The sequence below is a fragment of the Narcine bancroftii genome, chromosome 3 (assembly GCF_036971445.1).
Source record: "Narcine bancroftii isolate sNarBan1 chromosome 3, sNarBan1.hap1, whole genome shotgun sequence".
Lineage (NCBI taxonomy): Eukaryota > Metazoa > Chordata > Chondrichthyes > Torpediniformes > Narcinidae > Narcine > Narcine bancroftii.
The window spans coordinates 200874400-200897306 of NC_091471.1; the positions used below are offsets into that span (position 1 = coordinate 200874400).

The window sequence follows — 22907 nt, forward strand, 5'->3', positions numbered from 1 at the left end:
TCTCAGCGAAAGGTACAGAGATATCCCCTGTGCATCGAACAGCAATACTACATCATCCAAAACCAAAGACAGTTAAGGAAATGCTTTCATTTTTGGGCTTGACGGGTTATAGTAGGCAGTTTATCCCATCGTATGGTGAGTTGACACATCCACTGCGAACTCTGGTGAATGAGCAGGGGATGAGGAATCTGGGGGCTACACTTGATTGGACTGCACAGGCTGAGATGAGTTTTATTCTACTTAAGCAAGCTCTTACAATCGCTATAGATTTGGCAATTCCAAGTTATAGAGACCCTTTCTTTTCGGATGTTTCTGAAAAAGCACACACAATTGATGGTGTCCTTTTTCAGAAAAAAGGGGGTGGAAGATGTGTGCTCATGTATGTGAGTATCACAGTGGATCCGACTGAAGACAGACACCCACCATGTATGAGACATGCAGCAGGGATAGCAAAAATTTTACAAAAGGTGGCAACATAGTGATGGGACATGGCCTGACGGTATTAACAACACATAGTATTGTAGCATTTGTGAGCTCGACAGCATTTAGAATGACTTTGATAAGGCAGACGAGACTAGAAAAGATCCTGAATGCTCCAAATGTTACGTTTACCCATGAAGGCATTAACATGGCAGACAATATGGGAGAGGGAGAACCACACTGTTGTAAAAAGAAGGTTTTAAGGGATAGTAAAATAAGACCTGTTTTACAGGCTACACCCTTGAGAGAACCAGATGAAACCTTATTTACAGATGGTTGCTGTTACAGACACCCCAAGGATGGATTAAAAGCCGCCTATGCGGTAGTACGCAAAACTACAGAAGGATTTGAAGAAATTATTACAGGAACAGTGAGAGGAAAGGAGTCAGCACAACTGGCCGAACTACAGGGAATGATAGCAGCATTAGAATGTGCAGAAGGAAAGGAGGTAAATATATATACAGATTCGGCATATGTGGTAGGAACAATACAGGTTGAGCTTAGTCAATGGATTAGAAGTGGGTTTTTAACAGCAGCAAGGACCCCAATTAAACACGAGAAGGATGGTAGGAAATTGGCTGAGGCCCTTCTGAAACCGAGGGCACTAGCAATTATTAAATGTAAGGGCCATGATAAAACAGATACGATGGTAGCTCGGGGAAATCAGGAAGTGGACACGGCCGCAAAAAGGGCAACAGGGTACGACTCTCAGTTTATTATGATGCAGGCAGATAGAATGGCACATGACTTATTGCCACCTTGTGAGGTAGGAGTAATAATTCAGGAACAGGCAAAGGCATCGCCTCAGGAAATGATGGTATGGAAAGAAAGGGGGGCAACCAAAGATCAGGGACTGTGGAGATCAATGGACGGTAGGCCAGTATTACCATCTGGACTCATGAAACCCCTCCTGGAGGAGGCGCATGGGTTAACCCAGTGTGGGAAGAAACAGATGATAAAGTATTTGATACATTGGTGGCACCCCTTCCTGCTGGCGATGGTGGAGAATCATATCAGAGAGTGTAAGGTATGTATAACATATAATGTCAAGGCGACTGTGAAACCTCACAAAGGACAGTTCCCGTTGCCTAAGTTACCAGGGCAGGAAATTGTAATTGATTACACGGGCATGATAGAGAGGGCAAGGGGATATCGATACCTCTTAGTAGCAGTAGATGTGTACACAGGTTGGCCGGAGGCAATCCCTGCCAAAAGAGAAGATGCAAAGACGATAATTAAGTTCCTAATCAACCAGTATATTCCTATACACGGGAATATAATGGGACACATTTTAAGAATAAAGATTTACACGAAGTAGAAGCGATGTTGGGGTTGAAACATGCCTTTGGAATGGAGTATCATCCACAATCCCAAGGAAAAGTGGAGAGAATGAACCAAACAATAAAAGGTAAGATCGGGAAAGTGCTGGCACGGACCAAATTAAATTGGGTGGATGCGCTGCCCCTGGCATTGATGTCAATAAGGAGTTCGGTAAGTTATGTGACAGGATTTACTCCTTATGAACTGCAAACGGGGCACCAGTTTCCGGGACCTGGAGCCAGGATTCAGACCACAAAGGAAGAGGTAAGTCCAATGAGATGTAAGCTTTATTATGATAAACTAACGGCTCTGGTATCAGCTTTTTCACAACAGGTTACAAGTACCAAACGAAAAGGTGAAACCCCGATACCATCCGTTGTGGAGTGGATTCTGCTAAAGGTGATCAAGAGAAAGTGGTCAGAGCCCAGGTGGACAGGGCCCTACAGAGTGGTGGAAAGAACGTCCCACACGGTTCGACTACAGGGAAAAGGAGAGACGTGGTATCATTGGAGCCAGTGTGCAGCAACGGACCCACCGACACGGACACTGGAACAGATTCGAACGGAGATGACTGAGACCCTGTGAAGAAACTACGGACTAAGAATTTTTTAACGGGTCCCTTTAAGGAGACTAATGGATTACGGTGACTGTATATCAGTATTTGAAGTGATACATCTATATCGAAGTCAACAGAATTTAGGGGGCTGTGATGAACACTATGTGTGGACTATGGGTGATGTTGTTCCTAGCCCTTGAAGGGTCTGGAGAAGGAAACAACTGTACAAAGTGTTTGCGGTCAGCCTGGGGGGCCCATAACGAACCAGAACAGTACTTTGCGGATTGGACTGACTTTCCTGAACACTGTGTTGGGGCCCCCACTGGACTGAAGTGTGTTCATAATGGCCAAGTTTATGAGGTTAAGTTTAATAAGGGGTCGTGGATGCCGGTCTTTGCCAAAACTCCTGAGGTCCCATAAGTTAACGGGTGGTTTGGTTGGTCTCATTTTCATGAGACCAAAAGGGGAACTGTTGGAACCAAGGGGTTAAGTAATCATAGAAAATATGCCTATGTACTATTCATTATGTATTCATTAATCCAGTACTATGTAACAATTTACTATTTACTTCAAGTATACTGTTTGAGGGAAATAGGAATGGAATTAAGTAACAGCCACAGTATGTAGCAAAGTTGGCTGAGTATAGTACGTGCAGAATTTGCTGTCTCCAAACACAAAAGAGAGAAAATGTATGAACCAATCTAGGAGGAATGCTAAGACATGAGGAGGTGTTGAGTAGAACAGAAGATTATGGCCAGATGAGAACAAAGAGTACCATGACTGAGAATGTCAGAGAAAAAGAAAATGTATAAACCAACAGTAGGAACGTTAAGGCATAAGGAGGTGTTGAGTAGAACAGAAGGCTACGGCCAGATGAGTACAAAGAAATAATTAGAAATATATGGGATATGAATTGATTTCTGATCAAGACAACAGGATGTTCTGCCCTTGAGGATTGAGATGGGAGGTCTACACCCTAGATAACTGCAGAGCAGGAAATTGCTTGAGATAAATCTTAAGCAAGGAATCTAGCAAAGAAAGCCAAGTTTTGTTCAGTGTAATAATGTTGATCTATATAAACAGAAGAGACTGGACAGTAGGAGTCAGTCTTGGGGAATAGCTCACTGAGCAGGTGACTGAACCTGAGCTCTGTTAAGCTTTATTCTTGTGCTGTGTAATAAACTGATTGTTGAACCGAATACCTTCTCCTATCACTTCATTCAACGAGCACGCTGGACTCAGATGACACATAGACTAAATTGAGGGTAGGGTAAAGCCAGAGTCTAACACAATCTATTCCCAGGATTTTACACACAGCCTGGAGTACCTGAGAGGTAAAATGTGTACCTCGATCTGAGTCAATGGTTTGAATAATGCCATAACGCGGAATAACACACTCTAGTAATATCCGGATAACGGTGCTAGCACGATCATTAGGGGTCAGGAAAGCCTCAACCCATTGAGTAAAATGATCCACCATCACCAGGATGTATTTATAAACCCCTATCTTAGGTAATTCTGTGAAGTCAATCTGTATTCGTTGAAACGGGCGTACGGCTATATCGCGACCGCCAGGCATTACCTGGCGCATGACTTTCTTATTCACTCGCTGACAGGTTGGGCACCCCCGAGTACTTTGCTTGGCTATGGTGTATATTCCCGAGCAATTAAAGGACCGTACAAAAGCATCAACAAGTGCCTGTGTTCCCCAATGTGTCTGCTGGTGGAGCTGATCAATAATCTGACGAGCCAAGGCTTTGTTCAGTACTTGGCATCCCTCTGCCATCCACCACAACCCATCGGCAGTTTGGTCTTTCATATAAACCTCCTCTTCCCGTGAAAAGATGGGAGTCTCTTTAACCTCATGTGGGGTGGGGAGTAACAGCTGCATGTCTATTTTTTCTGTGAGTGCAGCCTGTTTGGCAGCTTCATCTGCCCGTCTGTTCCCCTGTGCTTCAGGACTGTCAATAATTTGATGGCCCCGTACATGAACTACAGCTATCTCCTCAGGTAACATAAGAGCATCTAAGGATTGAACAATTAAGTTTTCATGGATCAACTTTTGTCCTTTCCCAGTTATCATTCCCCACTCTTTCCAAATCTTTCCAAAGGGTGTGCACTACACAAAAAGCATACCTTGAGTCGGTATAGATTGTGCCCACCTTTCCCTCTAAATCCTGGAGAGCTCTACAGACGGCATATAATTCACAGGATTGTGCCGACCAATGATCGGGAAGACGGCCGGCGTCAATCACAACTCCTTTATTCCCATCCACTACACTATACCTGCTATACCGAATGCCATCAATGCAGCGGGAAGAACCATCAATAAACCATCTTTCACCCTCCCGTAAAGGTTCATCACTTAAATCATCTCTAATTTTTGTCTGTAAATCTATCACTTCTAAACATACATGCTCTAAATCATTGGGGACAGTATCAGAATCTGGAGAAACCAAGAAGGCGGCTGGATTCTGTTCTTTGTTCATAATCAGTGTCAAATCATCCCTATCCATGAGAATCGCTTCATACTTTAAAATTCTAGAATCAGTGAGCCACCTTCCGGCATGTTAAAATTGGGGTATTAAAAGGTGACATACAAGGTTCAAGTATACCATCTTTCACCAATTGGTCAATTACTGGCTGCAGCCCCTTTTGGCCAGCCATAGGAATTGGATACTGTTTTCATCTAATTACTTGGTCAGGGTCTTTTAAAATAACTTGCAGGGGAGGAACATTTAACCCTCCTCTATTGCCTCTTTTTGCCCATACTCTAGGATTTATTAGTTCCCGATCCTCCTCTGTTAGTACATAAAATTGAACCCCGATACCTGATCCCTGTGGTCTGATACCAATAGCCATTTGGTCCTGTAAATCCCGTCCCAACAAGCAAACTCCAGCTTGGGAACTAGTAAAATATCCTCTGTTATTATCTTTTCTCCCATTTGTATCTTTACATTCTTTAGTATAGGGACCGTAAAACCTCGTCCTCCCACTCCTGAAATCATCACTGTCCCTTCTGTTTTAACACCCTCGGGCCGTTGTAAAATACTAGACCGGGCTGCCCCAGAATCTACTAGAAAAGTCATCTCGTCAAATTTACCAATGGTTCTCCTTGCAGTTCCACGGTGTGTATTGACTGAGAACCATGACCCCCCTATTCATAATCTGCCTCCATCAATGCATAAGATCGCGTCTCCCTGGCTCGCATTGGGCATTCCCTCTTAAAGTGTCCCTCCTTTTTACAATAATAGCAAACTAATACTCCTGTTTCCCAATTTCTACCAGGGTCTCCACAGGGTCCCGGGAATGGTCGTCGTCCCCGGAATTCTCCTCTACCCCTGCCTCTGCTCTGGTCTCTACTTCCCCACTCCTGGCTCTCCTCCCAACGTCCAGGAGCTGGCACACAACTCCTAACATTTCCCTGCTGTCCCTCCACAACTTCCTTGACTGCCAAGGGTTCTGCCCTTCCCTCCCGAAGGGTCTCACACTGTTCTGAATGACCCTCATAATCAAAGCCAACAGGCTGCATATTCTCTGCTCTCGGTATTACCTCCTTGATTTTGGTAGAGACAGATGTTCGTTCAATGCCTGACACATCCAGTCCTCGTCAGATCTGAACTTTGGCCAATATACCGAACTCCCTTTTATCGGATTCTTAACCCATTCCTGACAGCAATACCTGACCATGGTCTGTTTATCTTTCCCACGGGTTTTCCCCGCACCCCAGTCAGATAACATTAATCCTAACGGACTATGTTTAGGTATCTGATCTTCCCGTCCTTCTTTAGGACTGATTTCCTTGCTACTTACTCCTGCCATACTAGCAGGTAAATAAAATTCCTCTTACCAGGATCCAGTAGCTATTCCTAGCACGCTTCCTTAACATTCTCCTGTCGTTTCTTCTCAATGCCTCTTCTCGGATATCACTCGCTTTGTCCACTGACCAGTGTCGGACTCTGGCTTTACCTTACCCTTAATTTAGTCTATGTGTTGTCTGAGTCCAGCGTGTTCGTTGAATGAAGTGATAGGAGAAGGTATTCAGTTCAACAATCAGTTTATTATACAGCACAAGAATAAAGCTTAACAGAGCTCTGGGTCAGTCGTTAGTTCATAGGTCACCTGCACAGTGAGCTATTCCCCAAGACTGACCCCTATTGTCCAGTCTGCTCAGTTTATATAGATACAAATTACCATACAGAACAAAAGTTGGCTTCCTTTGCTAGATTTTTACATAAAGTATATCACCAGCAATTTCCTTATTCTACAGTTTATCTCGGGTGTAGACCTCTTATCTTAAATCTTCCAGATCAGACCATCCTATTGTTTTGACCAGAAATCAATTCCTGCCCCAGATATTTCCAATCATCGTTCTGTTCCTGTCTGGCCAATGTCTTCTGTTCTCCTTAACACCTCCTCATGCCTTAATCTTCTTCCTAGACTGGCTTTCCATTCCCTTTGTTTCTTACAGGCCATTCTTTGTTCTGGTCTGCCCTGTGTCTCCTGCGCTACTCAACACCTCCTTCAGTTGAACATTCCTCCTAAATCGTTTCATCCATTTCCTCTCCCTGTATTTGGGAGCAGACAATTCTGCCCCTACTGGACTCAGCCAACTTTGCTCCATGCTGTGATTGCCACTTAATTACCTTATACTTTTCCCTTAACCATGAAGCAAATATAAAAATTGTTATATAGTCCTCTATTCCATGATATTTTAGCCCCTAGATTCCAACAGTCCCCCTTTTGGTCTCATGAAAATGAGACCAACCATCTGCTACCTTATTAGACCGAGATCTCAGGAGTTATTGCAAGGACCGGCATCTCCGACCCCTTGGTTTCAGTATACTCTTGGGAGGGCAGTAGGGACAAATACATGCCTTGGGATCTGGGGATGGCTCTCTGTGAAAACGCTCGTTAAACCATGTACTGGAGGCAGGGAAGGATGCACGGAATCAGGATCAAAGCCAACACCACCACTCCAGCAACTAGCACTGCAGTCTGTATCCATCCCCAGCCTCCTGAAAACAAATTTCCTAGCCTTGCGCTGCCCAAGGGTCGCCAGGTCTGAACCGGGACATGAGCTAATTTGCGAATGCCTGAAGAAATATCCTTTACTCGATTTTTAAACAATTAGTGAGATTCAATAGACAGCGAAAAGGGGGATATCTATGCCAAAGCTAAATGCCAGGCAGCAACTCACAGAGTAGGCGACAATAGATGGGTAGACCTTAGCCAAACTACAGCAGAACTCTTGGAGGTAAAATTCCCTGTAGTTCTGCCAGTTGTGCTGACTCCTTTCCCCTCATTGTCCCTGTAATGATTTCTTCAAATCCTCCTGTAGTTTTTCGTACCACCACATAGGTGGCTTTCAATCCATCCGTGGGGTGTCTGTAACAACAACCATCTGTAAATAAGGTCTCATCTGGTTCTCTCAAGGGTGTAGCCTGTAAGTCAGATCTTATTTTAATATCCTTTACTACCCTCTTTTCACAACAGTGTGTTTCTCCCTCTCCCATATTGTCTGCCATGTTAATGCCTTCATGGGTAAACGTAACATTTGGAGCATTCAGGATCTTTTCTAGTCACGTCTGCCTTAGCGAAGTCATTGTAAATGCTGTCGAGCTCACAAATGCTACAATACTATGTGTTGTTAATACCGTCAGGCCATGTCCCATCACTGTGTGCCACCTTTTGTAGAATCTTTGCTACCCCGCTGCATGTCTCGTACATGGTGGGTGTCTGTCTTCCGTCGGATCCAGTGTGATACTCACATACATGAGCACACATCTTCCAGCCCCTTTTTTCTGAAAAAGAACACCATTAATTGTGTGTGCTTTTTCAGAAACATCCAAAAAGAAAAGTTGTTTATAATTTGGAATCGCCAAATCTATAGCTGTTGTAAGAGCTTGCTTCAGTAGAATAAAACTCATCTCAGCCTGTGCAGTCCAATCAAGTGTAGCTCCCAGATTCCTCATCCCCTGCTCATTCACTAAAGTTCGCAGTGGATGTGTCAACTCGCCATACGATGGGATAAACTGCCTACTATAACCTGTCAAACCCAAAAATGAAAGCATTTCCTTAACTGTCTTTGGTTTTGGATGATGTAGTATCGCTGTTCGATGTGCAGTGGAAATCCCTGTATCTTTCGCTGAGACCATTCTACCTAAAAAGGAGACCACCTGCCTGCAGCATTGCAACTTTAAGCGAGAGACTTTAAATCCTGTCTTGAACAGCTGCATCAGCAGGAGACGTGTGGCCTCCAAACAGGAATCATGATCAGGTGCTGCCAATAGGATGTCATCTACGTACTGGATCAGAACTACCCCACCTGGCAGTACTAAACTCCCCAGCTGTTCCTTCAAAACCTGATTGAAAATCCCTGGAGATAAGATAAAGCCCTGCGGAAGTCTAGTATAATGTAATTTTCTACCTCTATACGTGAAAGAAAACACATCTCTTAATTGTTCTACCAGCGGCAAACAAAAGAAAGCATTCGCTAAATCTATGCAAGAGAACCACTTGTGGTCAGGGGTTAAAGCAGTCATGGCAGTATATGGGTTTGGTACTGGAACTGTGGGTGTTCGCACAATACCATTGATGAGTCTTAAATCATGGGCCATCCGATATTTTCCCGTCTCCTGTTTCGGAACAGGTAAGATGGGTGTATTCCAACTTGAGCACGAATGCTCCAACACCCCTGAATCCATTAAGCCCTCAATGGCCTTTGCCAGACCCACCTCAGCTTCAGGTTTGTGGGGATACAGTGTCTGCCAAATTGGATTATAATCTGACAGTTCGAAGGTTATGGGATCAGCCTGCTGACAAAAACCCACATCTGCTGATCCCACTGACCACAGGTTCTCAGGGAGAGAATCTAGCATAGGGGCCGAGTCGGGGTGATCCATCTTCTCTCTACCATGAAAGCGTTCAATCTGTCTATGCTCAAGGAGGACTCGATCATTTGTCGGGTACAAAATCCTGTACGCCTGACCAGATGAGGAGAACTGCACTGTCGGTATTTGGGTATCAGACCAATCCCTTAAGGACATCAAGTTCCGACACATCGGTCCCAAATCTTTTGCCTGGTGAGTAGTGCCAATTGCAAGGGTGACATGCGGAATGGCCTCACCTGCCATCACATACCACTCTAGCTGTTCAGATGTCAGTGCTACCGTAGTGGCTACTCCCTCCTTTCCTACCACCATGTAGTCCGAATTAATCTCCCATTTGTATGCCCTCTACCTCTTCATAGAAGGCATGCTGATAAATTTCATCCCCATCCCTATCGTAAAAGAGGGTCACATGGAGGGGGTCCGAGGGAGGGGTATATGGGTGTAATGTCTGGATCCACGGCTTCCATTGATTATAAAGCTTTAGCAGCCCTCCCTTTTGTGGGTCCTCTGGTTCCAGCAGCCCCCAGTAAATGTCAGCCCATAGTCCCTCAGACGTGGATCCTCCAGCGGCTGCCAACAACATCTGAGAACCGGAATGAAGTGTAGTTAATGAACAGTTCATAGAATATCCATTTGGAAAGGTGATCTCTATTCCGCTGGGTCCGCAAAGGATCGATGCTCCGCACCTGACCAGCAGGTCTCTGCCCAAAAGATTAGTAGGGCACCTGGCTGACAAAATGTATTGATGCGTGAAAGTCTGTCCCGCCACAGAAGTGACTAGCGGTGTAGAAAATGGCAGATTTTCTGGTGTACCCGAGAACCCTATCAGCTGGACACTAGAGGATGATGTTTTCGCTTGAAACTCAGCGCCAATGAGTGTTGAAAATCTGGCTCCCGTATCCACTAAAAAGGATACTTCCATGTCCATTACGTTAATCTGCAGGAAGGGCTCTGCCAACCTAACCTGCTCTTGGGTGCTCGGGCCCCATCACTGCTGGTAATATGGCTCCTCCTCCGTCAGCGATGGGAATTGTCCCTTTGGAGCGAGAGCCGCATGGGGTGCCTGATGTCTCGGGGGTGGCTCTGACGATCTCTGGGGCTGGACCCAAGGCTCATATTGTGGTGGTCCATATCCCCTTCCCCCAATGTCTTGAGGACCCCATACTAGGGGGAAATCTCTCTTCCAGTGTCCTGGTTGACCACATCGGAAACATATGGCTGGCGGCATTCATGGAACACCCCGACCTCTCCCTCTTTCTCGGAATCCCCCCATTGGACCTCCAATTCTGCCCCCATAGGTGGGACCCGGTGACCAATTTGGGGCCGGGGGCCAATTTGTATTATTCCCTTGTGGTGGCTGCAGTGGCTGCTGAATCATCTGGTTCGCACCCTTTGAGGAATTTTTTTTTGCCTCGTTTGCCTTTTTCCTAGCTTCTTCCAATTGAAGCTGAAGGAGTTGCACTTGTGCCGACTCCGTAATTTGTTTGTCCTCCCTTTGCTTAGCCCTGTAACGCTTCATGTGATGGGTCAAATGTCTTTCCCATTGCTCATTCAAGCAACCAGGAATGTCAGGGTTATTCTCTAACGCCTCCCTAACTACAGCTGGCAGCCCGCTCGTTACTGCAGACCTAAACAGTGTAGTCTGCAAGGGATCGGTGGCTGGGTGTACTCCTGCATTATCCGTCCAACTCTCCCTACACTGACTCAAGAAAGTCGCGATCTCCTCATCCTCCTTAATGGAAAAGGTCAGGGACTGCATGACCCTGGGGGGAACGGGAAACTTATCCCGCATTGTCCCTCCTATTGCCGTAGCATGTTTGGCAAATGGCTCGGCATCGGGGCACCTAGTGATTCCTGCGACCATTTCTACCTGCTGTATCTCCCACAGCCCAAGCTGTTTCCCTAATAATGCTCTCCAATCCCCTATGGCTATCTTATGTCCCATCATATATTGGCAGAACTTTCCCATCCACACTCCACCTCTCTCAGTCAGAGGTGGCATTTTGTCCAAAATACAATTCATGTCGGTGAATGAGAAGGGTTGATACCTTTCCCCAATTTGCGGACCCTTATAAATTAACGGCATCTGTCTATACCTTTCTGGAAGCCGTACTTCCTTCGTGTCTCGCAACGCGTATCCCAAAGGGGAGCGAGGATTTTCCTGACCCTGTCTTCTGAGTGTGACCATTTTTCCCCTGATCATGACTGGCTGTTCCTCATCCTCACTCTCCACACTCACACTAGCTATCTCATTTTCCTCTCTCCCGCTCCCATCTGACACTCACTGGGTCACTTCCCCTCCTATTCAGCTCTTCTTGTCCCTGCTCGCTCTCATCTGTTTTTCCCAGGCACCTACTAGTTTCCCTTACTGCACATATATCGTTCTGTATTTCGTTCATCAATTCCTTTGTTTCCTCCACTCTCTCCTGCACAACGCTCTTAAGTCTCTCCTTCGCCTCATAGAGTTCTGGACCTGCTAACTCAGTGACATTCACTATTCCCTCACTTATCTGCATCGTTGGCATCTGGGGAATTGGATAAGGTGGTGGCAATGTCTCTGGTAACTTTGGATATAGCAGGGCTGATGGCTTAACCTCCCCCGTCATCTCCTCCCCCGTTTTCTCCTTTGTGATAGGGGATGCCTTTTTAGTAGCATGCTGAAGGTTCGCTTCCACACCCATGCAAGCCAATGTCATATTATGTAAATCTGCCCTTCTCTGTTCCTTCGCTTCCTTCTGCTGTTTAAGCCTTCTTCTATTCCAGATAGATCCTTGTCCCTTTGCCTCATGTTCCTGTACCTCCTTTGCCGCTTCCCTCTCGGCTTCTCCAAAGTACATTACAAGCCGGATCTTTTCAAACCCTAGCGGTACCTTCTCCTGACGCTGCAGTTCTTTCCATATCTGTTCGTACTGTTTCATAGCTTGTACCTCCTCTCCCTTCGGTAATCCTCCCAGTAATTGATTCCTTGTTCTTTCCCACTGTCGGTTTACAGATGGGGGAACCCATACGTCTTCCCCGAACTTTTGCCATACATCCCCACTTACTCCTTCCATCGTATGTTCCAATTTTTAACCCTTCAGACTTCGTACTTCAATGGGTTTCTCCCCGGAAGGATTTTGCCACCCTGCAATCTACTTCGACCCTTCACACGTTATTATAAACACCCGCGGCACACTGTACACAATACTTAACCAATAACTATTACTCAAGATATACAATCCTTAAACAAATACTTATTATACACTACTAAACCAAATAACTATAACACAATGTACCCTATTCTATTTGGCCAAGTGTCTACACTAATATCTCGAGATCTCTACTAGGGGCCTCTAACCCCGTTTTCTACAGGGGACTCTAACCCCCGTTTCTACAGGGGACTCTAACCCCCGTTACCTACAGGGGACTCTAACCACTATTCCTTACAGGGGACTCTAACCCCCGTTACCTACAGGGGACTAACCCCCGTTCCTTACAGGGGACTCTAATCCCCGTTACCTACAGGGGCCTCTAACCCCTGAAGCTTTATTCCTTGGCTTCTACTAGGACTTTTGCAGAGTATTGGCAACACACAATTTAATCGTTGCCAATAGCAGAACTTCGTTTAAACAGGCGTCTGCTTACCTTCTTTTGTTGAGTTGCCCCTTGTTGTTATCACCACACCACAATTGACCGTTGTGTCGTCTTTTTCTCTTCCGTCACTTCTCCATCTTCATCACATCGGGGTCACCAAATTGTCAGATTCTGGCTTTACCTTACCCTTAATTTAGTCTATGTGTTGTCTGAGTCCAGCGTGTTCGTTGAATGAAGTGATAGGAGAAGCTATTCGGTTCAACAATCAGTTTATTATACAGCACAAGAATAAAGCTTAACAGAGCTCTTGGTCAGTCGTTAGTTCATAGGTCACCTGCACAGTGAGCTATTCCCCAAGACTGACCCCTATTGTCCAGTCTGCTCAGTTTATATAGATCCAAATTACCATACAGAACAAAAGTTGGCTTCCTTTGCTAGATTTTTTACATAAAGTATATCACCCGCAATTTCCTATTCTACAGTTTATCTCGGGTGTAGACCTCTTATCTTAAATCCTCAAGATCAGACCATCCTATTGTTTTGAACAGAAATCAATTCCTACTCCAGATATTTCCAATCATCGTTCTGTTCTTGTCTGGCCAATTTCTTCTGTTCTCCCTAACACCTCCTCATGCCTTAATCTTCTTCCTAGACTTGCTTTCCATTCCCTTTGTTTCTTACAGGCCATTCTTTGTTCTGGTCTGCCCTGTGTCTCCTGCGCTACTCAACACCTCCTTCAGTTGAGCATTCCTCCTAAATCGTTTCATCCATTTCCTCTCCCTTGTATTTGGGAGCAGACAATTCTGCCCCTACTGGACTCAGCCAACTTTGCTCCATGCTGTGATTGCCACTTAATTACCTTATACTTTTCCCTTAACCATGAAGTAAATATAAAAATTATTACATAGTCCTCTATTCTGTGATATTTTAGCCCCTAGATTCCAACACCAGTCACCTGTCATCCGGGAGTCCAGCTGAATCAGCCAGGGTGCACCTACCCCCGTCGTCGGGCACTCTATCAATGGAGAGAGTGGGATCCCGGATGAGCCCCCATTTGTGAGAAACAGAAGAACCTTCACAGATTTCGCTCGAGACAAAAATTGAGAACAAAGATCATTTATTGTACAACAGTGCAAAGTTGGGTGCTTCCCCTTACCCTGGGAATACACACACATACTAGGGCTCACCCAACTTTTATACAGTTCATTTCAGTGTAGAGGTACCCTCCCCCCACTAACATTCTTCTGCCTCCTGGATTGGTTTGGCATTTGGTAATTCTGTCTGCCTACCTGCAGTTTCTGTAAACTTGAAAGTCCATGGGGTATCCTGTCTGGGTCCCATCATGTCATTGTCCTTATTCATGAATCTGCCTTTGTCCTTATTCACACAACTCAACCCCCAGGACTTATTAAATTCTATATGCAGAACTTGCTAATTCTTTCTATCACTATAAGACCCTTATTCTATTATACTTGTGTTCCTCACACTCTTATCAGAATTCATCCCTACTCAGCACTTACTTAACTTCCTCTAGTCCAGTCCAGTATTCCTTATTTCATTCATACTAGCTTTACTTCCTATATTCTATTATCTCTCACAAGACCGTGGAGAGGAACAGCCGTATTTCATCACGTTCAGATCGTTCAGCAATAACTTCATGCAATCCGGGTTTGACCGATCAAACTGTGTTTATTGTTCACTGTTAATTGCTCAAGCCAACTCAGTGTTAATTCCAGTAAGGAATCAGTCGATGATGATCAAAATTTATTGTCACATAAATAAATGCAACATTCTGATGCACAGAAATTCTTCCTTGCTGCAGCCAAACAGGCACGTAAGATACACCAACGACGATAGTGTGGTGGTACACTACCGGCCTACTGGAGGGGGCAACCTCTGTACCTGCAGGAGTCTCAGGGGACAGGACAACACCTGGCCAGCTGCCAATCAGTCGGCCTGAATGGATCAAGCCCCACCCGGTCGAGTGTCAATCACCCTCCGGGATATAAGCCTGCACAGGCCTCCTGCAGCTACAGCCAGCCTGGCTCTGTGGAAGTCTTTGTGGATTAAAGCCTGTTGTACAGTCTTTACCTTGTGTGTGTCTGATTCTGGCTAACAGTGCACCACAAATAGTATAAATTAAATTTCCACAATATGCCAAGAAAGAACTAAATTTAAATATAAATAAATATTCAAGTTAAATGTCCTGATTGTACGTTCAACCCAATGAATCATGCAGACATAACACATATACAGACAAACAATTCTTATGCAGGACAAGTATTTCATTGATACGAATAAATAAATATAGTTTTGTACATGTGAGAGTCTCAGATGGTTAGTGTGAGCAGTTCCTATTTGTTCAGCATTCTCACTGCCCTTGGAAAGAAGCTGTTCCTTAACCTAGTAGTGCTGGCGGTATCTCTTCCCCGACGGGCACAGCTAAAAGATAATGCAGAGGAGGAAAGGGTCCTCAATTATTTTGCGTACCCTCTTCAGAAAACTATCCTGGTAGATCACGTCGGGGTAGGGGGGGAGGAGGGGGGAAGGAAACTCCCGTGATCCTCTCTGCCACTCTTATGGTACTGTGAATTTACCTCCGATCCATTTCTCGGCAGCAACTACATATTGTATCATTACAACCAGACGAAACAGTATTTCCCCAGACACATGTAATATATTTTTCACCCAGCACATAATAACCACACGCAGTACATACAACAAAAAATAAATATATTTAAATGTTTTGGAATAATTTGCTCCATTTATAAGAAACCCGTGGTTACAGGATACTGCTCATCAATCTCACAGCCTGCTGGAAGATGCTGTTTCTCAGCCTTGCCGGTCCTAATTTTGATGCTGCTGTACTTCCTCTCTAGTGGTAGTGGGCCAAAGATGTGTGATGGACAGTAAGAATCCCCAATAATTCTTTAATGCCTACTTAAGCAACATTCCTGGTGAATGTCATCAATAGAGGAAAGGGAGAGCAGTTTTAATGATCTCTTCCCATGGTGAAGAGCTTAAAACCGATATATTGGTTATTTATCTTTATCTTTGCTCTATAAAGTACACTATTTGACCTGCTGAGTTTCTCCAGCATTGTGTTTTTAATGGTCCTCTGTGTTAACTTCTTGATTGATGTTTTACAGTTACCACACCACACAATGATGCAACCAGACAGGACACTCTCAATTGTACTTCTGGAACATTTTGTCAAGATTGGGGCTACAATTAGTGCAACAAAAACTGTGACATTTCAGTCATGCAAACAGATATTTTGCTGGTGTAAGGTCATTTATGCTTTGGGTTAGAGAAGAGGTTCAAGAGGTTGATAGAAGTTGGATTAAATCTGCTCTTGAACTTCGAGGTGCTGTATTGCACCTTATGCCTGAAGGTAGCATTGAGAAGACATTGTGACCAGAGGGATGGGATACTTCATGATATTGATAATCTTCTTAAGGAAACATCTCACTTCAATGAATGGGATACAATGAGATTCATGATCTCCATCTTGTATTCAAACTCATAATTTTCCATTATTCGGTCAACAACAGTGGAGGCATCATGAATTTAGAGATTGGTTGAAGCCAAACTTGGCTACACAATCATAAGTGGACAAGGAATAGATCAGGGGTCTAAGCATGCTGCTTTGAGGTGTCCCAATATTGATGGTCAATGAAAACAAGGTGATAATTCCAACCACACTGACTGGGATTTTACAAATCAGAGTTTCTGTGATGTTTTAGGATTTAAATATAAATAAGAAGAAAGGAGGTTCATTTGGAAAAACTAGTTATGAAAGTGTTGACCTTTCTAAGGGCCACAATAATCAAGACTTTCCCCTGGAATCTGTTTCAGGAAGTGGAAACCTTTAAGATCAACAGGTTGTTAATGTATAACTCTTGTGGAAGCCATGTGGTTGTGCTCACTCCTGATTTTGCCATTTGCAATGGTTCTATCCACTGGGGATGAACGTGAATGAGGACCAGAAAATTGTCACATCTCTTTCAACAGAAATGTATGTTCACTTATTGAAGCAATTTTTGATCATGAGTTTATTGTCATATCCAGTATACAATGTAGATATGCACCAAAATTCTTATTTATTGACCCTGTATAATTTTTAAATGGTGTTTTTATGGGAATTGATCTGCACAGCTGGTGGCCAACTTTAAATATCATGATTCGAACCTTAAAATAATGCAGAAGTATAAACAATTGCCTTCATTGCCACTATTAGTTTACATTCCATATGTGGCTCAGCAACTGTATCTGGTCTTAGAGCTTCAGTTACAACATGCACATCCCATGATGGACAATCTTGATTGAAAGGTAGCTTATTTTATATAAAGTAAATGATTTAGCCCTCATGCAGACAATTTTGGACTAATTTGTGTGCACAAGCATGACTCCCAGCCATAGCTTGTTTCTTTCAGCTGCACCTTTCAACCAGGTAATCATCATTTACTTCCCTTGGCATATTCGTATCCTATTTTGAACTCACATGAGGTAGTATGGACAATACATTTGCTATGTATCCCATGTTCAGTTTGGTAAACAGACCAAGATAGAACACATGTCCATTATTTCATCTATGATGCAGCCAACTTCAGGCTCAAAATACCTCTAATGGTTTGTGACCGGATACCAATGAACTGATTTCCAAGAAGGAGCCAGATTAAACATCTTTATGCTGACCATGAAAGGGAGAATTGCCTTCTCTATTTAATCATCTCTTGGTTTACTTTTTATTGCAATACAACATAGAAAATTAATAAAAATTATGCTTATATGAATGATAGATCACCCAATGCTATAGTCAAGTTTATTGTCATTTGATTGTACAAGTCCAACCTTATGAAACCGCTTCTCTGCTCCTTGGTACAAAACATGCAGGTGCACAACCAGATAAAGCACACATACGGACAAACAGTACAGTACAATACAGGACAAGTATTAACGTATACAAATATATAAATAACCAGCTTTTTTTCATAAATATAAGAGTCTCGGATGGTTAGTGTGAAGGATTCCTTTGGTTGTCAGCATTAGCAATGCCCATGGGAAGAAACTCTTTCTCAGCTTGGTGGTGATGGCTCTGAAACTCCTGTATCTCTTTGCTGATGGGAGTATTTGAAAGATGCTGTATGCACGGTGGTAAAGGTCCTCAATGATTTTGCTTGCTCTTTTCAGACAATGATCCCGAGGAACACGTCGATGTGAGGGGAGGCAGGGTGGGAGGGGGAGGTAGTAGGGAGACTCCAGTGATTCTCTCTGGCACTGTTCTGATATGGTGGATTGACTCCGATCCATTTCTCTGCACCAATTGTAACACACTGTGATGCAGCCAGCCAGGATGCTCCCAATATAGCTCCTGTAGCAGGTTAACATAATGGTGGATGATAGCCTTCCCTACTTCAGTCACTTTTGTGCCTTCCTGACGAGTGTGGAGATGTGTGTCCAAGATAGGTCACAAGTTAAATGGACTCCAAGAAACTTGCTGCTCTCCATTCTCTCTATTATAGAGTTGTTGATCTGTAGTGGAGGGTGGTCTTTCCTTGTCCTCCTGAAGTCCATGATCATCTCCTTCATCTTTTCCATGTTGAGACTCAGGTTGTTACTCTCACATTATTTCACGAGATCATCCACCTCTTCCTTGTAGTACAACTCAGGATTGTTGCTGATGAGGCCAACTACTGACGTGTCATCTGCAAACCTGATGGTAGTGTTGGTGCTGGATCTGATGATGCAGTTGTGGGTCAGTAGTGTGAACAAGAGTGGGCTGAGCACACAGCCCTGAGGTGCATCAATGCTCAGTGTGATGGTGCTCAACGTTCTGCTACCGACCCGGACAGACTGATTTTTCTGTCAGTGAAACTTGAAGCATCACTCTGCAATGGAATATCTGGGGGATAAATTGGTAAAATTAGAGTAGGTTACATACATACACACACATTAAAACAGATCTTATTTGAAATACTGAAGAATTCATATTCAGTAACTTTGTAGAAACTATGGAGAATGCTATGCACATTTCACAAGTAGGTGCTAATTGAAATGACATCATAAAAGCAACAAGCAGAAGACACTCTGGCTGTTGAAAGCACTTTGCAAGGGTTTTGACAGAGTGCACAGAAAGGTCACTCCTGAGTTTTTGTTTACCTAAAGACAACAGCTTGACCAAGAAGACTAACTCCTATTGTTTGCTGGAGAAGGTCAGGGGCTTTGTAAGTGAGAGAGTCACATGGGCTTTCTGGCAGTTGGTATCTCAGATGAGAAAAGAGAGAGAGACACAGCTGAAACAAGCAGGAGAAGCTGATTGGAACTGAAACAAACTCCAGAGTGGCAGATGGCTATCAGTGTTATCCATCTGATGTTTCTCTTGGAATAAGGCAGGCAAATAGTTGCAAACAGTTCTCATCCTTCTTCACTGCAAAGAAAAAAATTCTAGCTCGGTCATCCTTATGGCAGGACCAGTGCTAGAAATGATGGCACAAGCTTTGGGAGCTTTCTAGAAGCCATAGTTGAACACAAGTAAAAAATGAACATCCAGATATTTAGTCAGTCACTAATTTGGATGTCTCAATCAACATGTTAGGGAGAAGGAGAGAGGTTTACTTAAATCCCACAAGGGGCTATGAACCCTTCAAGGTAAGTGCTTAGGTATCAGTTGGAAAAGGCTGTTGTGAAGATGAAGCAAAGTTCGAAACTTCAAACACATGAATACAGTGGGGAAAATGTAATAATCTTACATGTGAAATTGTCAGTAACAACATTTAGAAATCATATTGTCTATCAGCTGTAACCCTTACATCACATACAGTTCAATTTATCACAACACTATCACTTATCCACCAACAAACTATCAGTAAAACCTACATCGAAAGACTCCACCAGACTGCATTGAAATTAAAGGCTTCCAGGCACAGCCAGCTATTTTATCAAATCAAAATTCTTGAAAGAAATTCATTAACCCACTTTCTTGTTGGAGAGCAGGTGTGCAACAGGGATGTTTGAAGGGATGAGAAAAACTTACAACTACATTGTTACAGACCCCAAAGAATAGAATGAAGTGGCTATTAGACTAGATAAGCTTATTCAAGGGGATGATTTGGAATCATGATTTTATATTTATTATTGTCAATTATATATTGTGATAATGGAGTTATAGTACACAGAAAGAGGCTCTTCAGCCTACTGGTTCATTTCAACCAAGTTGTCTGCCAGAACAAGTCTGATTTGCCTGGGTTTAGTCCATGTCTCTTTAAACTTTTCCCATCTATGATACCATTGAAATCTTTTTTTTAATTATTTACTTGCACCCATCACTATGCCTTCTCTGACAGTTTGTTTGATATGCGCATTATGATCTATGTAAAAAATCATTTCTATCTCATCTTAAGTCTAGGCCCTCAAAATTTAAATTCCACTCCCTGGGGAAAGTATTTACTTTATCCATGCCCCACCTGATCTTATTAATCTCTGTAACATCACACCTCAGCCTCCTCTGCTCAAGGGATAAAAGTCCCAGCCCTCCCATTCTCTCTTTACCACTCTAGCTCTTTAGTTCCATCAACATCCTTGTGAATGTTTTCTTCTCCCTTTCCAGTTTAATGACATGGTTCCTATAGTAAGGAGAACCAGGAAAGAGGTTCTGCTAAGGGAATTTGAGGAACTAGGGACCAAATTAAAAAAGCAGAACCAAAAAGGTAGTAATCTTTGGATTATTACCTGAGCCACATGCAAATTGGCACAGGGTCCAGAAGATAGTCAAATGTGTGGCTCCAGATGTGCTGTGGGAAAGTGGGTTCAAATTCATGGGAAATTGGGAAAGGAAGGAACAGTTCAAATGAGATCTGAACCATGATGGGATCCAGATCCTGGTGAATCGCATAACTAGGACTATGGACAGGAATTTAAACTAAATAGTCAGGGGATGGGTTCAACATATTGGAAAGATAAAGTAAAAGAGAAGAATATGCATAAAGTAAAAGTTTAAGAAGAGAAAAGTAAGAGTAGAGTGTATAAAGAGGCAAAAGAGGCAACGATTACCAGATTTTAAAAGTATATAATGTGGGATCTGAATGCCCAGAGTATTCGAAATAGGGTTAGTGAACTTATGGCACAAATCAGTACAAAAGGGTATGGCCGTTACAGAAATGTGGTTGCAGGGTGGATTAGATTGGGAATTAAGTATCCAAGGATATCAGGCAATATGGAAGGACAGGCAGGAAGTTAAGGGTGGTTGAGTAGCACTCTTAGTTAAGGATGAGATTAGGGGAATGGAGAGAGATGATGTAAGATCTAAGGAGCAAAATGTTGAAACTATCTGGGTAGAGATTAGGAATAGTAGAGGGAGCTGTCTATAGGCCACCCAATAATAACCTTATGGTGGCACAGGCAATAAACCAAGAAATATCAGTGGCATAAGTAAGGATGGAACAGCATTTATCGTGGAGAACTTTATCATGCACAGAAACTGAGGGAATCAAGTTGGTTGAGGCAACTTTGAGGAGGACTTCATATAATGCATGCATGATAGTGTTCTAGAATAGCATAATACTAAAGCTGCAAGAGAACATGTTATCTTGGATCTGATCTTGTACAATGACACAGGTAAAATTAGCGATCTTTTTTTAAACTTTATTTATAATATATAAAGTACAAAATTGTATATAAAAACCCCATATTACAGTTCATCATTTATAAAATACATAATGATAGATTAGTAATCTACCCCTCCTCCCACCCAACCACCCCACTACAAAACAACCCAAACTACCCCTACCCTTTCATAATAACAAAGCCTTTTACAAATATCATTTGTTAACATATGAAAGTGAGTGCCTTTTTGTTATAAAAAGAGTGATTAAAATATATTCAGACCCATATATTTTAAGTATAGTTCCCACATTTTAGTAAAAAAAGAATAATTATGTAAATTAAATGTTATTTTTTCTAAATAAATACATGATTTCAACTCATTATGCCATCTTTGAATATTTATCTCTTCACCATCCTTCCATGTTACCGCAATACATTTTCTAGCCACAACTAGAACCAAGCAAATGAATGCAATTTGAAACTTATCCAACTTTAAGCTTACTTTTAGATTCGTCATAAGTCCCATTAAAAAGAATAATGGGTCAACCAGTAACTGGATATTGTACAAACATTCCAAAAATTCTCTAATCTTCACCCAAAAACTTTGCACCATTTCACAAGACCAAACTGAGTGTAGAAATGTCCCTTTTTGTGTTCCGCATCAAAAACATAAATCTGAATCCCTAAAACCATATTGGTTTAACTTTTTTGGTGTCAGATATAACTGATGTAAAAAATTATAGTTAACTAAACTATAAATCACATTAATCAACCTAGTTACAGCATCTTTACACATCTTTACCCAATCTTCCTCCGATATAAAAAATTGTAATTCCTTTTCCCATTTATCTTTTATTTTAAAAATACCAGGTTTGTTCATCTTTTCTTCCAATAAAGTATACATTTCTAATATAAAAACCTTTTTTCAAGTTTTCTGTAATCAACTTTTCAAACCTAATCAAATTAGGAAGCTTGTTCCCGCCCAAAATTTTCTTTTAACAAAGCTTGCACTTGATAATAAGCAAATATTGAATTCGCTGATATCCCAAATTTATCTTGCAATTGAGCAAAAGAAAGAAAAACGCCCTTCTCAAAACAATCTCCCACCATTCTGATACCCTTCAATTCCCAATCCTTTAAATATCAACTATCCATAGAAAATGGAATAATCCTATTCCGATAAATAGGGGTTTGCACAGTGATTTTACCCTTGGTTCCAATTATATGATCTCTCTTATACCAAATTTCCAATAAATGTTTAAGTTCAGGTACGTTATAATTCTTAAAAAAAATTCAATCTCCATTTTTATATAAAATAATTAGCACTACTCTCTGATATCTGTGACAATTCAACTTTAGCCAATACTGGAAATTGTTCAGCGTCTGACATTCGGTTAATAAATTTCAACTGTGCTGCTTCATAATAATTCTGAAAATTTGCTAAATGCAAACCTCCTAAAGCATATTTCCAGATCAATTTT

The 22907-nt window shown here is 42.6% G+C and overlaps 1 protein-coding gene across 1 annotated transcript; it reads left to right on the top strand.

The window, feature by feature from the left end:
* Nucleotides 1-14888, top strand: LOC138756361 (uncharacterized). The gene is made up of 2 exons (XM_069922871.1): nt 1-1888; nt 14645-14888. The coding sequence occupies exon 1, from the start codon at nt 425-427 to the stop codon at nt 1796-1798; it is 1374 nt and encodes a 457-aa protein (XP_069778972.1). The 5' UTR covers nt 1-424; the 3' UTR covers nt 1799-1888; nt 14645-14888.
* Nucleotides 14889-22907: the final 8019 nt, after the last annotated feature.

Coding starts and splice junctions, on each gene's coding strand:
- LOC138756361 (XM_069922871.1), top strand. CDS start 425: ATGTATGAGACATGCAGCAGGGATAGCAAAAATTTTACAAAAGGTGGC.